General features: G+C 32.7%; 1 protein-coding gene and 1 non-coding gene across 2 annotated transcripts; one reads left to right on the forward strand and one right to left on the reverse strand.

Moving 5' to 3' along the window:
- The first annotated feature begins 3640 nt into the window (after positions 1–3640).
- Positions 3641–5729, forward strand: LOC100260125 (50S ribosomal protein L30-like). The gene is made up of 2 exons (XR_009467086.1): positions 3641–3727; positions 5621–5729. It is a non-coding gene; the product is annotated as a 50S ribosomal protein L30-like (transcript).
- A 2314-nt stretch (positions 5730–8043) lies between these two features.
- On the reverse strand, positions 8044–11878 carry LOC100255020 (protein NRT1/ PTR FAMILY 6.4). Its single transcript, XM_002274191.5, has 5 exons — positions 11067–11878; positions 10855–10972; positions 10551–10768; positions 9603–10150; positions 8044–9059 (listed from the first exon to the last, which is right to left on the reverse strand). Exons 1-5 carry the CDS (start codon positions 11322–11324, stop codon positions 8162–8164), a joined length of 2040 nt encoding a protein of 679 aa, XP_002274227.3. The 5' UTR covers positions 11325–11878; the 3' UTR covers positions 8044–8161.
- Positions 11879–14118: the final 2240 nt, after the last annotated feature.

Genomic DNA, 14118 nt, shown 5'->3' on the forward strand with positions numbered 1-14118 from the left:
ATAGGACAAGTAACATAGAAAAATGAGAGAAGAGTATTTTGTCTCACACAACCGCCAGGTAATTCTAACTCTAACCCTAATCCAATTTCTTCATGTTCGAACGGGAATGGGATGATAAAAACCTGACCAGTATATACAATGTAGTAAAAAAAAGGGAAAACAAAAAAGAGGGATTATAAAATACTTACTTATTTTATCATTTTTTTTTTTTTAGTTTTTTCAAGCATTCTTGTGAATTTTGAATAATTTTCACCTCATCGATATTTTAAAAAAAATATCCACCGATATTTCTCCAATATTTTCGATATATCCGTATTTACCAATATTTTAATCCTTGCACCCAACACTCAGATTGCCTAATTAAAAATTCATTAAACATTTAATGAATTTCAATAATTTCCAATCTTTAGAGGTGAGGTGGCTAGGCTTTGAGTATTAATTTGGTAAAAAAGAAAAAGAAAAAAATATTTGGGCCCCGAGTGTTAATTTGTATTTTAAAATGAATTTTAATTATGTTAGAAATTAAAAAAAAATTATACCATTATTTTTTAATATAATTTTTTACTATTGAATTTTAAAAATAAAAAGTAAAAATGGTTGCCAAACATAAGTTTAAAAATTATTCTCAAATTTTTAATTATTAAAGAAAAAAGTGCAACCAAACATGGCCTTATTAGTCTCCAAGAGTTCCACTGATTCAAATGGACCCCTAAATAGGACCAGTAACAGAGAAAAATGAGAGGAGAGTACTTTGTTTGACACGACAGCCAGGTAATTCTAACCTTAACCCTAATCCAATTTTCAGACAGGAATAGGATGATAAAAACCTGACCAGCCAGTATATACAATATAGTAAAAAAAAGGAAAAAAAAATGGGATGATAAAATACTTACTTATTTTATCATTTTTTTCTAGCATTTTTGTGAGTTTTGAATAATTTTCGCCCCATCGATACTTTTGTTAAAATATCCACCGATATTTTTTCAATATTTTTTATATATCCGTATTTACTGATATTTTAATCATTGCACCCAACACTCAAACTGCCTAATTAAAAATGTGCATTAAATATTTAATGAATTTCAATGATTTTCCAATCTTTAGAGGTGAGACGGCTAAACCTTGAGTATTAATTTGGTAAAAAAAAATAAAAAATAAAATATATTTGGGCCTTGAGAGTTAATTGGTATTTTAAAATGAATTTTAATTATTTTAGAAATAAAAAAAATTATACCATTATTTTTTAATATAATTTTTTACTATTGAATTTTAAAAATAAAAAGTAAAAATGGTTGCCAAACATAATTTTTAAAATTATTCTCAAATTTTTAATTATATATATATAAAAAAAAAAAGCGCAACCAAACATGGCCTTATTAGTCTCCAAGAGTTCTACTAATTCAAACGGACCTCTAAATAAGCTTGGTAACAGAGAAAAGGGAGAGGATAGTACTTTTTCTCACAGCCACCAGGTATTTCTAACCGTAACTCTAATTCAATTTCTTCGTGTGTTCGGACAGGAATGAGATGATAAAAACCCGACCAACTATTATATACAATGTAGTAAAAAAAAAAAAAAAGGAAAAAAAATGATAAAATACTTATTTTATCATTTTTTTTAGTTTTTTTAAAATATTCTTGTGAATTTTAAATAATTTTGACCTCATCGATATTTTTGTTAAAATATTCACAGATATTTCTCCAATATATCCTTATTTATTGATATTTTAATCCTTGCACCCAACGGTCACATTGCCTAATTAAAAATTCATTAAACATTTAATGATTTTCCAATCTTTAGAGGTGAGGCGGGTAAGCCTTTGAGTATTAATATATATATATATCTATATATATATATATATATATTTGGGTCTCGAGTGTTAATTTGTATTTTAAAATGAATTTTAATTATTTTAGAAATAAAAATATACCATTCTTTTTTAATATAATTTTTTACTATTGAATTTTAAAAATAAAAAGTAAAAATGGCTGCCAAACATAATTTTTAAAGTTATTCTCAAATTTTTAATTATAAAAAAAAAATGCAACTAAACATGACCTTATTAGTCTCTAAGAGTTCCTCTGATTCAAACGAACCCCTAAATAGGACTGATGACAGAGAAAAAGGAGAGGTGAGTACTTTTTCTCACATGTTCGGACGAGAATGGGATGATAAAAACCTGACCAGCTAGTAAATATAATGTAGTAAAAAAAATAGGGATGATAAAATATTTACTTATTTTATCATTTTTTTTTTAATTTTTTCAAATATTCTTGTGAATTTTAAATAATTTTCGCCTCATCGATATTTCTCCAATATCCATCGATATTTCTCCAATTTTTCCGATATATCCGTATTTACCGATATTTTAATCCTTACACCTAACACTCAGATTGCCTAATTAAAAATTCAGTAAACATTTAGGGGGTGGGAATAGGGAGTGAGAATAGACATCTTATTCATTTTTTCCTTTATTCCTATATTTGGATAAATGTTAAGAAGACAGAAATGGAATAAAAAATTATTCAGGGAGAAATTAAATCCAACTTATAAGTCGAATTTGAATTCATCAAAAGTATGTGGTATTTTGATTCATTAAACTCATTTGATAATTTAAAATAACTTAAATTTACTATTTTACCCTCTTATCTCATTCTTCAAGCTCGATACTTATCTTCTTTGTAAAGCTAGAGACCCATTCATCATCTACTTCTATGCAACAAGTGATTCTCCCAAACTGAATCAATCAAATCTTCCACGACATTTAGAAAAAAAAAAATTCAATTTCTAATTTCTAGGATTTTGAATGAATTTTGAATTCTTTTATTTCCTCTTTTGGAAATAGGAAAAACATTTGCTAGCTTTGAGAATTTAAATATTTTTTTTTATTTTTATTTTGGTAAAATATAATTTTATAACTACTTAAGCATGACAAATTATTCAAATTTTTAATAAAAATGATAATTGAATATTTGTACATTAGGGTTATATGATTTTTTATGGTTAATTTTTTATTTATTGGGTATATACATTTTTTTAGTCTTATTATTTAATAACAAAAAAAACTCTCAAATTTTATTTTTTTTTAAATAAAAAAATTATTTTAAATTATATGGAAGGATATTATTGTAAATTTATTTCTTTTTCATTTTCATTCCTATTATTATCAAACATTAGAATGAAAACAAATAATCATTCCAATCTTGCATTCCTAAGTTCATCCAAATGCTAGAAATAGAATCATCAAATTCACTTCTATCCACTAATAAATAGGAATGAAAACAAAATATTCATTTTCATTCCCTATTCGAACGTACCAAACACCCCCTTAATGAATTTCAATGATTTTCCAATCTTTAGAGGTGAGACGACTAAGCCTTTGAGTATTAATTTGGTAAAAAATAAAAATAAAAAAATATTTGGGCCTTGAGTGTTATACTTTAAAATGAATTTTAATTATTTTAGAAATAAAAAAAATTATACCCTTATTTTTTAATATAATTTTTTACTATTGAATTTTAAAAATAAAAAGTAAAAATGGTTGCCAAACATAATTTTTAAAATTATTCTCAAATTTTTAATTATAAAAAAAGAAAAAAGAAAAAAAGTGCAACCAAACATAGCCTTATTAATCTGCAATAGTTACCCTGATTCAGACGGACCCCTAAATAGGACCGGTAAGAGAGAAAAAGAAGAGGAGAGTACTTTGTCTCACACGGCCGCCAGGTAATTCTAACCCTAACCTTAATCCAATTTCTTCGTGTTCGGACGGGAATGGGATGATAAAAACCTGACCAGCCAGTATATACAATGTAGTAAAAAAAAAAGGAAGAGAAGATCTTGTCGCTGAACTAGGGTTTTGTACATATTCTAGGTTGAGCTGAAACTGATTCTTGCAGTGGTTGAAGTGTTTTTTGTTTGGCTTGTCGATTGAACTGATTTGGGTTGGTATGAAAATGAAGAAATATTTTCAATTTTACTCTAGTTGTTAGCATATCCTTCTCTGAGTAGAACCTTTGCTTAATCTTGAAATGGTGTTTGTTTTTTGATCCCATAGCATTTGACGTGTTTTCTGTTGAGTTTGTTGATTGAATTAGCTAGTATGGAAATGGGGAAAACGTTCAATTTTCAATTCTATGATTATGGTGTGTCCTGAATGTAGCTCTGCCTTATGTGAGAGGACCGTTTGCAACTTTGAAATGACGTTTATTTGCTGATCCGATTTTGGGTGCTTTGTTTGATTTTTTTATTGGGTTGGTTGTTTTGTTAAAGAGGCAGATAAGGCTTATCCTATTTGTTAATTTATTGAGACTAAAGGCTTAGATGGATTTAAACACTGAAAAAAGGGACTTGTATAACCTACAAGGAGTTATTGAGATATGAAGCTTTGTCGTGTTGAATTGTTTTGCAATCTGTTGGTGTGTTAGGAACTGGGTTATTCAATGTTACTGTGGCTTATGACAATCTGCATATTTTTGCATAGAGTCCAGTGTTTTATAAGATTTGTTACAATAAATTATATAAGAAGACTACTCTTGGTAATCTTGCTCTTAAATTTTTTGAGATATTCATTGAGGGGGGTGTTGTTTTTTGTTGCCCCTCTATTCTTGTGGTGGTGCCTTTAGGCGTCCGTTATGTACTTCTTGTGTATTTCGGGGCGCTCTCTTGGCGTTTCCTTTTATAATATCCTCTCCCTACCTGTCAAAAAAAAAAAGCCAAAACATATGTTATTTTTATAACCCTAACCCTAACCCAATTTCCTCACGTTCGGACGGGAATGGGATGATAAAAACCAATGTTTTCAGAACCGGACCGGTGTTTGAATCAGAAAAGTTACCAATTCACATTTCCTTTTATAATATTCTCTCCCTACCTATAAAAAAAAAGCCAAAATATATGTTATTTTTGTAATCCCCATTTCTGACTGCCTAAATTTGGAAAGAAGACTTGGTATCATCTTTTGGGAGATCATATTGAATAGAGAGTAGAAGAAGTATCTCCTAACTCATTAAGGTGAAGATTCACTCATATGAGTGATTAATAGATGGATGTATTTTGTGCCTACACGAGGAATATCCATCCGTGAATAATAAAGTTAACTAATTACCTTCAATTTTGGACTGCAACCAATTTATCTAGATACTAATTATTCTTCTTAGATATTTTTATTTTCAGCACTTACTGTGGTTATTAATATGCTCAGAACCTGATTTGCCCTCAAATATCTGAATTTTCAGAGTGATTGGTGATTTATGATGTTACAGGTTTTGTATGATTAATAAAATGACATATGAAAGTTCATTGTTTTTTGACAATATTATTTCTAATAAACTGGAGTGCATAAGCATGCTTAACATCGATTAGTGTATGCAAATTGCAAGAAAAGAAAAAAATTGTCTACCATTTCCTGTTTTGGCACTCCCACTTCTTCCCACTGTTTCAATCTCTGTTAGGTGCTATCATTTTATTGTTTAATTTGGGAAAAATTATTTATTTGGTATTTCATTGGCTGACATAGGGGCAAGAGATAAAATATGAATGCATTCAAGGCTTTTAAAGCATGTGTTCCGGTTGCATGGAGCCCTAATCTTTATATAACCTTGGTGAGGGGCATTCCAGGAACTAGGAGACTCCACAGGCGTACATTAGAGGCACTGCGCCTCCGAAAGTGCAACCGAACTGTCATGAGATGGAACACTCCTACTGTCAGGGGAATGCTTCAACAGGTGCTAAAATGAGCTTGTGATGACTGATGAATGCATCATCCATTATATATGCTTTTTAATTGATTTTGGTTGCCAAATTTGATTGTTTTAGGTAAAAAGATTAGTTGTTATTGAGACAGAAGAGATGCATAAGGCTCGCAAACTGAAGGAGACCAACCATCGAGCTCTACGCCCACCTTTGGTCATAAACCATGTCCTTCCCCCACCAGCAAATGATTCTTCTTAGAATCCTATGTTACTCTCAGAGGTTAGCTTTCCTGCTTTTTGAAAGGGGGTCTTCTTTAATGAAATTGTTTTGGCAAAAGTTGGTTTACTAAAAGTATGGCAAGGCAGCAACATAGGCACACACATAATATATGTGTGCGATGCAGCTTTGAGTAGCTCATATAATGTGTCTATTGGTTTGCTTGCTTGTTAATCATGCTTTCTTGACCAGTCAAATGAAGCTGGATTAGCCAGTCATCTTTGATGTAAATAGCCTGTTTTTATGTGGGTTTCTGAAATGTGATTAAACATGTCTTTCCCTGAGACATCTCTGAAATTGGAAAAGATTTTGTGTAATTAGAAGACAAGGTAATGAACTGTTAAAAAAATTTTAGTTTAATTCTTTTTTCTTTTTTAAATGGCAATGGAGAATCATAGCATGATGCTTGGAGATTGTTGTGGGTACTTTTCTAGGGGTTAGATTTGTTTGATCTCTTAACCTTGTGACATATGACAAGCCTTAGATGTTGAAGATTGAAATGTCCAAAATCTCCTCTAATGTATACTAGGTTTGAATGAAGTGTAACATAGCAACTAACTTTACATAATGGTTTCGCATGTACAACATGGGTATCCCACTCAATTTGATGTATTGGTATGCCAAAAGGAAAATGAAACAAAGTGTACCGGGCAAGTTCTAATGAACTAGGGCCGTCTTTCCTTCTTCCTTCAACTGGACTTCTAGAGGGTATTGCATTCAGCATGTTGCACACAAATGTCATACCCATACCAATATCATCTCACGTCTCACATCGGTGCTTCACACATTTTAAAGTCTGGAAAGGAATTAGGTGTTGTCAATATATTCTATGGGTCCTCTCACCAATCCACTCTACATCAATTTATATGCTTTTATGATTGAGATTTTTTCTCGTTTCATATCATCGCAATTCAGTCATACCCTTAGGAGTTGACATCTGAAACATGTCCAATTGGTCTAGCCATCAATTGTGGGTCAATAGCCTAACCAGGTTGTTTTATGTCCATTGTCATATTTGAGCATTCTTCTCCCTAATTCTGATGCCCATTCGAGATTAGTTAGCATTTCAGCATGAAATACAACAATGGTTAATTTTTGGACTTTGTTGTTAAATTCTCTTTAAAAAACTCGTGTGGTACCAATGAATATGTAGCCGCAATGTTTTGCTGCAGATGAAATATTTCTTGAACTTTATTCCATTGGTATGATTTTAGAGGAAAGAAAGGAAACAACATGAGACCAAAAAAAAAAAAGATGTTCTTTTACATACTTGACCTTATTTTTTTTTTTCTTCTTTTTTTTTTTTTCAATAGTGTTGCCATCAATTTTTTTTTTTTTATAGGTAAATAGTGTTGCCATTAAATGAGGTGTCGTTAAATTTTATTTCTTTCCTCCTTCCAGGATCTGAGATATTTGGTCTTTGAGTGAACAAGCATAGGAAAGCACATGACCTAAAAAGGAGGCAATTGCTGTGGCCATTGTTCATGCTGTCTGTAAGCTGGTGACTTGGGGTTCATTTTGACTCTGTCTACTGTGAAAATAGAGATGTAAATGAACAAAGAAAAGATGGCTTTAGGAAATGGATATGTTTCAGGCATTCTGCTGATTTTGAAATTTGTATTCATCCTTCATCTGTAAGACTTGATCATGTACTGGCCTACCTGGCATTTGAACTCCATAAGTAAGTTTGCTTGAATAAGAGCAATTCAGTCGCCTGATTTGTGCATCTGTGTGTAGTAGAATCATTGATGCATATTGTTCTTGGCATGGTTTCTGTCCTTCAAACAAAGTTCTGCTCAATTTTTGTGTCTAACTTCTATGTTAGGGTTGGTTTTGGGATCCGAAGGTTTTTAGAAGAGTTCTTTAGGAAAATCAGTCTAATTTCAGAGGCTTAGATAGCAAGAGCATTCTGATTCATTATTTGACATGTACAGGACTTTGCAGTCATGAAATATTTTCTCAGTTTTGTGCTATTAGAAAATTGAGATTTACAAAACAACAGTATTGTCGGACAAGAACATTACTTCTTAATGTATTAAAGGTAGGAATGCTTATACCTTTTGATCTGCATGTGAATATAACTAAAAATGTTATATTTCTTTCTTCCAAGATAGTACATGATTAAAATATAGTATGCGAATAGAAAATAGGGCTAAAAATAACATAAACAAACAGTTGAAAGTGTATGATCTAAGGCTCCTCCTTTCCTTCAACTCTCTCTTTCTTCTCCATTTCGCTGGTGATACCTTCATTCCATCCCTTCTTTAGCTCATTCTCCCCATAAACATCAGGGCTTTTGTACTGTAGTGTCTTGTACTGGTGTCTCATTGCAAAGACAAGAAAAGCCAAGAAATTCAATACTCCTAGGACTGCAAGCATCCAATAAAAGTTGTCCAATTTCCCCCTATTCAAATTGCTCCTAAGCCATCTCATGTTGGTCACTTTGTCTACCAGAGACACTAGCAAACTACTAACAAAGAACCCCATTGCAAGGGTGCTTAAAAAGAGTCCTGTGCTCATTGATTTCATCCTATCTGGTGCCTCTCTGATGAAGAACTCTAGTTGTCCTACATAAGCAAAGGCTTCCCCAGCACCCACTAGGAAGAACTGAGGTACTAGCCAGAATGCACTGATATTAGTCTTGTGTTGAACAGCAGCTTCCCTCCTTTGCTTTTCAACAATAGCAGCAGTTACCATAGCCACCATCGAGAAAATGAGCCCAATTCCAACCCTCTGAAGGCTTGTAACTCCTTGGACATTGTGGGTGAGTTTCCGAGCACATGGGACAAAGATCCTTTCATTTAGGGAAGTGAAGAGAAGAATGGAGATGAAGAGGAAGACAGAGAAAGAACCTGAAGGAACAACAAAGGAGCCAAGTTTTCGGTTCATGAAGGTGGCTTGCTCAATCGTGAAAGTTGTCATTTGAGAGTAGACTGTCCAAAAGAGGATACATGTGGACCAGATGGGAAGGAGCTTTATTACCATCTTCACCTCTTCAACTTGGTTCACTGTAGAAACTATCCAAGGGTTGTCCTTGTTTCCACTGGCAGAATAATAGTCTTCTAGGATTGCAGCCTTGTCGAGACACCTAATCAATCACATGCACAATGAAATTGAGATCTTAATTCAATTAAACAAATCAATGAGAAGTTGATATGTATTAAATTTTAGCCACTTGACAAGGACATTATTTTATATGAATTGGGTTCTCCGGGACATTATGAATGCATGGTTCGAGAGAGTATGGATGATGTTCTATAGTACGGATTCAAGTGGCTGGGCATATTATGGTGGTGAAAAGGGTCATAATTGGCCAAATTGGGTGACACACTGTCTGAATTGTGTGACTTCGGAAAGAATGAGAATCAATGGAATTTTTATTCCTTTCTTGACAGAAACATGGAAGTTCTTGCTTTTTATAGTTTTGTAATTGCAATTTCACAGGACAAAATTTGAATTTGGAGAAATAGAGTAAAAGAAGACTCAGGTTTATGTGAAGTCCCCGATTGAAGCTAATTTCTCACCAAAGAGTTGTTTAAATCCATGTTACTCTTTCTCACTATGTTAGACAATATGAAATGGGTTTATGAACTTGGGATATTCATACAGAACTGTAAGAAGTCATGGTTACCTGAATCTTTGAGTGTGAGAGACCTTGGCATTGTGGTACTCGTTCAACAAACTGGGATGAGAAGGATAAGGGAGGTTCCTCTTCCTCCAAGCCAAGAATATGACTCTCCATATGACAGTTAAAGGGCTACCTCGAGGCATCTTGAATCGGTAAAATGGTGTCCCACCGAGCAAGATTGTGACTGCTATCACCATTGTCACTGCTGATATTCCATAACCCCACCCTCTTCCCACATTGTCTTGTATATACACCAGCACTGTTACTGCAAACAAGGAGCCTATGCTAACACAGAAATAGAACCTATTGAAGAAGAAAATCATGGCCTTCTCCTCTTTGGGATCAGAGTTATCAAATTGATCAGAACCAAAACCAGAAACATTGGACTTTATTCCTCCACCACCTAGGGCTATAGTATAGAGAGCAGCATAGAGCATGGCTAGTTGACTGCCGTTGGCCTCTATGCACTGGTGGTGCTGCCTCATGTAGTCACTGCATGGAGGGGGTCTCATGCTAGGAATGGTTGTGGCTACCGTCAACAAAATCACCCCCTGCAAGATAGAAAAACATCAGCCCAAATAGTTGAAATCCTGTGGTAGTAAAATGCCTTCCATTGACATCATACTGGGTGTTTCTATGGAATAGACTCAGAAAAAGTTTATCTTGGTCTTTAATCTGTGGATCTAAGGTATGGTGTCTATGAAAAGATGAAGGATCAAGATCAGGATCAGGATTTAGGATGTTTCTTTCCCAAGATTTGGCCAAATCAATGACAGTCCAAATTCAGTTAACTGAAGGGATAAGCCACCACATCATAGTATCATGACAGCATATTTCCAGAAGTTTCAAAGTCTTCCATTTGATCTATTAGTTTTGGTTAAGGATCTACAGAAATGCCAAGGCCTAGATTGCTAATGAGTTTAATTTTCATATTGTTAGTTCAAACCTTACCAAGGCAGTTATGGATCCAAAGATTGCAACTGTCAAGTAACGGCCAAGTTTGGCATCTGCTAAGAAACCGGCTAGGAGGCCACAAAGATTAAGAGTGCCCATGAAATTAGTCACGATTGTTGCTGATTTTGCTGCTGAAATATGCAGATTTTGGACTAAATATGTCACTAAATTCATTGATATCCCCATCACACATACCCTCTCTGCAAATTCAGTTCCTACAACAAAATTATGCTTCACATCAGCATAGAGACACAAAATCAACATTAGAATACTTTTTGAAGCCATGGTAGTAAAGGAAAACCTAGAATGAGCCCTGCACCAAGCCATCCCCCGGTTCGTGTCTTGTCCACAGGGTTTCCCCTAAAATCCAGAGCTCCATCATCTGTACCGTCTTTGCCAGCATGGGCATCAACTAGAACCTGTCCAAGTTAAGAGAAATGGGATAAAGAACTCATTAACAATATACACTAAAAATTTAGCACAACCTGTAATGTCGTTTGAGAAAGTTGTTACCATTTTCGCAGAGGGAGAGGGAGAGAGAGAGAGAGAGAGAGAGAGAGAGAGCAGTGCTGAAATTGGATGGTTCGTTGTGGAGTTCACAAGGGAGGGATTGTAGTTGATATAGACTGAAGTGAATGATTGGGGTAGAAAGTATGATAAGAGTCTGATATTAGTAGGCATCTCATGGCGTCCACATCTTGTTGTGGCACAAAAGTTAGGGTTTGAATGATTATAAAGTTTGTACCATGTCATGCATTTTGGACTAATCATCCTGTGGCCATGGTGCCTGCAGCCCTGTTCTGGACTTTGGAAAGTGACACTTCTTCATTGCAAAAGATGCCTCTTATCATGATAAACATGACAAATATGAGGGTAGACTAGAAAGCTCTTGTCCTCTCATTTAGGGCTCCTTGGCCGTTCGCCAAGTGTTCAATCTAAAGGGAATTTTATGGTGTCGTTTCTTGATACATTGTGGTAGCCCCACCATTTTCAAAATCTTCTTCCTGCAGAAAACAAATGGTGTGCTCTCTGGGTTCAAGTTCAAAAGGATGATTAGAACCCATTTGGAAGAATGGCCAACTCAACACTCGTTTCGAAGTTTTAGAGTTGTAAGTAACTGCGTGGTGTGTAGTAGTCCTCAATAAGACAAGAAAAACTCAAACATTTTGAAGCATATCTTCTTCATATGGGTGGTGATGATCCCCACTTCTTCAATGACATGGTCTCTGGTGGACCAACCCATCAATCATAGGTCAATTTCAGTGAGATGCCATTCAAGATATTCTAAGCCCCAGACCTTTTACAATCATTCTTCCCTTGCCCTCAACTCGTGCCAAACATGAGTCAGGAGGTTAGAATTCGTGATCATTTTTTCAAAGAGAGGTCAAAGATTTTATCTTGTTCTAGAACACCTTAGCCCTTAGGTGTCCATTCCACCAGAAAAACTGTAGTTTAGCTATTGAAAGATTCCTCATCATATTCCATTCACAGACTGCTGTTCAAGGTAGGCAAATTGGAGACTTGCTGTAGTCAATTTTTGGTAATTTTGTGTCTAGGTTCAGAATTTTGAAAAATGAGGCTGAAAATGCCCCCCAAAAAAATATAGACCTAATTTGTTTTGTTTTTTGGCTGAAACCCCAAAAAAATCCAAACAATCCAAAACCAGGTAGAGAAGAGAAAACAATAATTTAATGAAATTATACAATATATAAATATTCTTAATTTTATTCGTCTGGCATCCTGAACTAGGTCGGTAAACTAGCCACCGGTACTCCTCCATTTGAAATCCTCATCTATCTCATCCTCTTATCTTGCTTTTCTCATCCACATTAAAAATTAGTGTTTAATATTTTTTTTAATAAATACTGGGGTTGGGGTTGGCCTTTGATCTTGGAATAATATCTTCTTCTCTTTTGGGTTTTTTATCATATCAAAAGTTGTCACCTAATTTTATTTTGACACGTGTAAAATAAAAATGGGGTAAATTTGATTAGGATACAAATGATGTGATTACATTATAATAAAAAATTAAATTAAATCAATGGATAAAGCTTTCTTCCCCTTTTTGTTCTTCTTTTGAACCACCCATCTGACCCAATAATTTTGATAGAGTCATATCATGAATCTATTGATACTCCCCTCCTTTATGATTAGTCTTTTGAACCGCCAATTTGTCTTCTTGACCACATAACCAAACCCACTTTCCAGGCCCCAACCAAAACTGTAGTGTCAAAAAGTTATATTTCATTTTCATGCATTAATTACAACCACATTCTTTTGTCGGGATTCTTCGACTGGTTTGGTAATTATTTTCAAAAATAATTGTTAAAAATTATTTTGTAAATCTAAAATATTTTTAATTTATTTTTAAAAATTATTTTTATTTCTAGTATTTTATTTATAATCATTTTATATATTTATATAATTATTTTTAAAATGGTTTTTAGAAAATAAGTGAAAATAATTTCAAAATATTTTTTAAAAACATAAAATAGTTTTATAGTTATCAAACATATTTTCCTTTTTTATTTTAGGTAACAGAAAAACTATTCTTAAAAACTACTACCAAATTAACCCTTCATTATACCAATTCTCAGCTACATAGAAAAAAAAACATTGGTATATAATGAATCTCTCACATAGTATGCTATCTTGCTTTTAAACCACCCAAAAGTCAATTTTCCAATTTCATTTTCATTTAAGGGGAATTTGCATCCAAAATGGTTTTCCCTTTCATTTATTTCTTCTTTTTCCTTAGAAATGGCAAGGTTTTAGAGATAGGCCCTACCTACAATGGATGTTTCAGTCCAAACCCCTTTCTTTGTTCTCACATCCCACATATTTTTTAATCAAATTACAAATTTTTAAATTTTGTTATTGTATTTTGCTTGAAAAAAATGTAAAAAGTTAGGTAGGGCTTGGTTTGAAAAAGGATTTTAGTTTATTTTTTCAAAATTAATTTCTATTTTTCTATTTTTTATTTTATTTGCCATATTTCTTATTTAAAAAATGTTTTAATATGCTTATATTGAATCCAGTAAAATAAATTAGTTTTAATATAAAAAATGTATAATAACTCATAATATAACAAATGAATAAAATATTTATATAAGATAATATTTAAGTTTAAATATATATATATATGAAATAATATTTTATTTATAATTATTTTTTATATTTATAATATTTTTATTTATTTTTATATTATGGGTTGTAGGAGTTAAAATGACCATTAAATTTAGATAAAATATATTTTTTATATAGAGAAAAAAGGAGATGGAGAAAATACGACATAGTCTTTTTAGTGATTTTCTTATAAATGATTGATGAATATTTAAATATGGTATAAATACAATTTTTATTCCAATTCAGACGATCTTTTATTCTAATTGGAGTAGATGTCAATCTTCTATTTTAATTCAAACTCTATATTCTATTCTAATTCAAACACAAGACTATCTCCTATTTTAACTTAAATATACATATTAATATTTTAATTAAAGATATTATCTTTTACTAACATTTTAGCTCTTAGCATTGCCAACGTAATTGGCACATGACATGG

Source organism: Vitis vinifera, chromosome 12 (assembly GCF_030704535.1).
Source record: "Vitis vinifera cultivar Pinot Noir 40024 chromosome 12, ASM3070453v1".
Classification (NCBI taxonomy): Eukaryota; Viridiplantae; Streptophyta; class Magnoliopsida; order Vitales; family Vitaceae; genus Vitis; species Vitis vinifera.

Coding starts and splice junctions, on each gene's coding strand:
- LOC100255020 (XM_002274191.5), bottom strand. CDS start 11,324: ATGATTAGTCCAAAATGCATGACATGGTACAAACTTTATAATCATTCA. Junction 10,769..10,854: donor TGGTGCAGGGCTCATTCTAG/GTTTTCCTTTAC, acceptor ATTTTGTTGTAG/GAACTGAATTTGCAGAGAGG. Junction 10,151..10,550: donor TTGGATCCATAACTGCCTTG/GTAAGGTTTGAA, acceptor TCTATCTTGCAG/GGGGTGATTTTGTTGACGGT.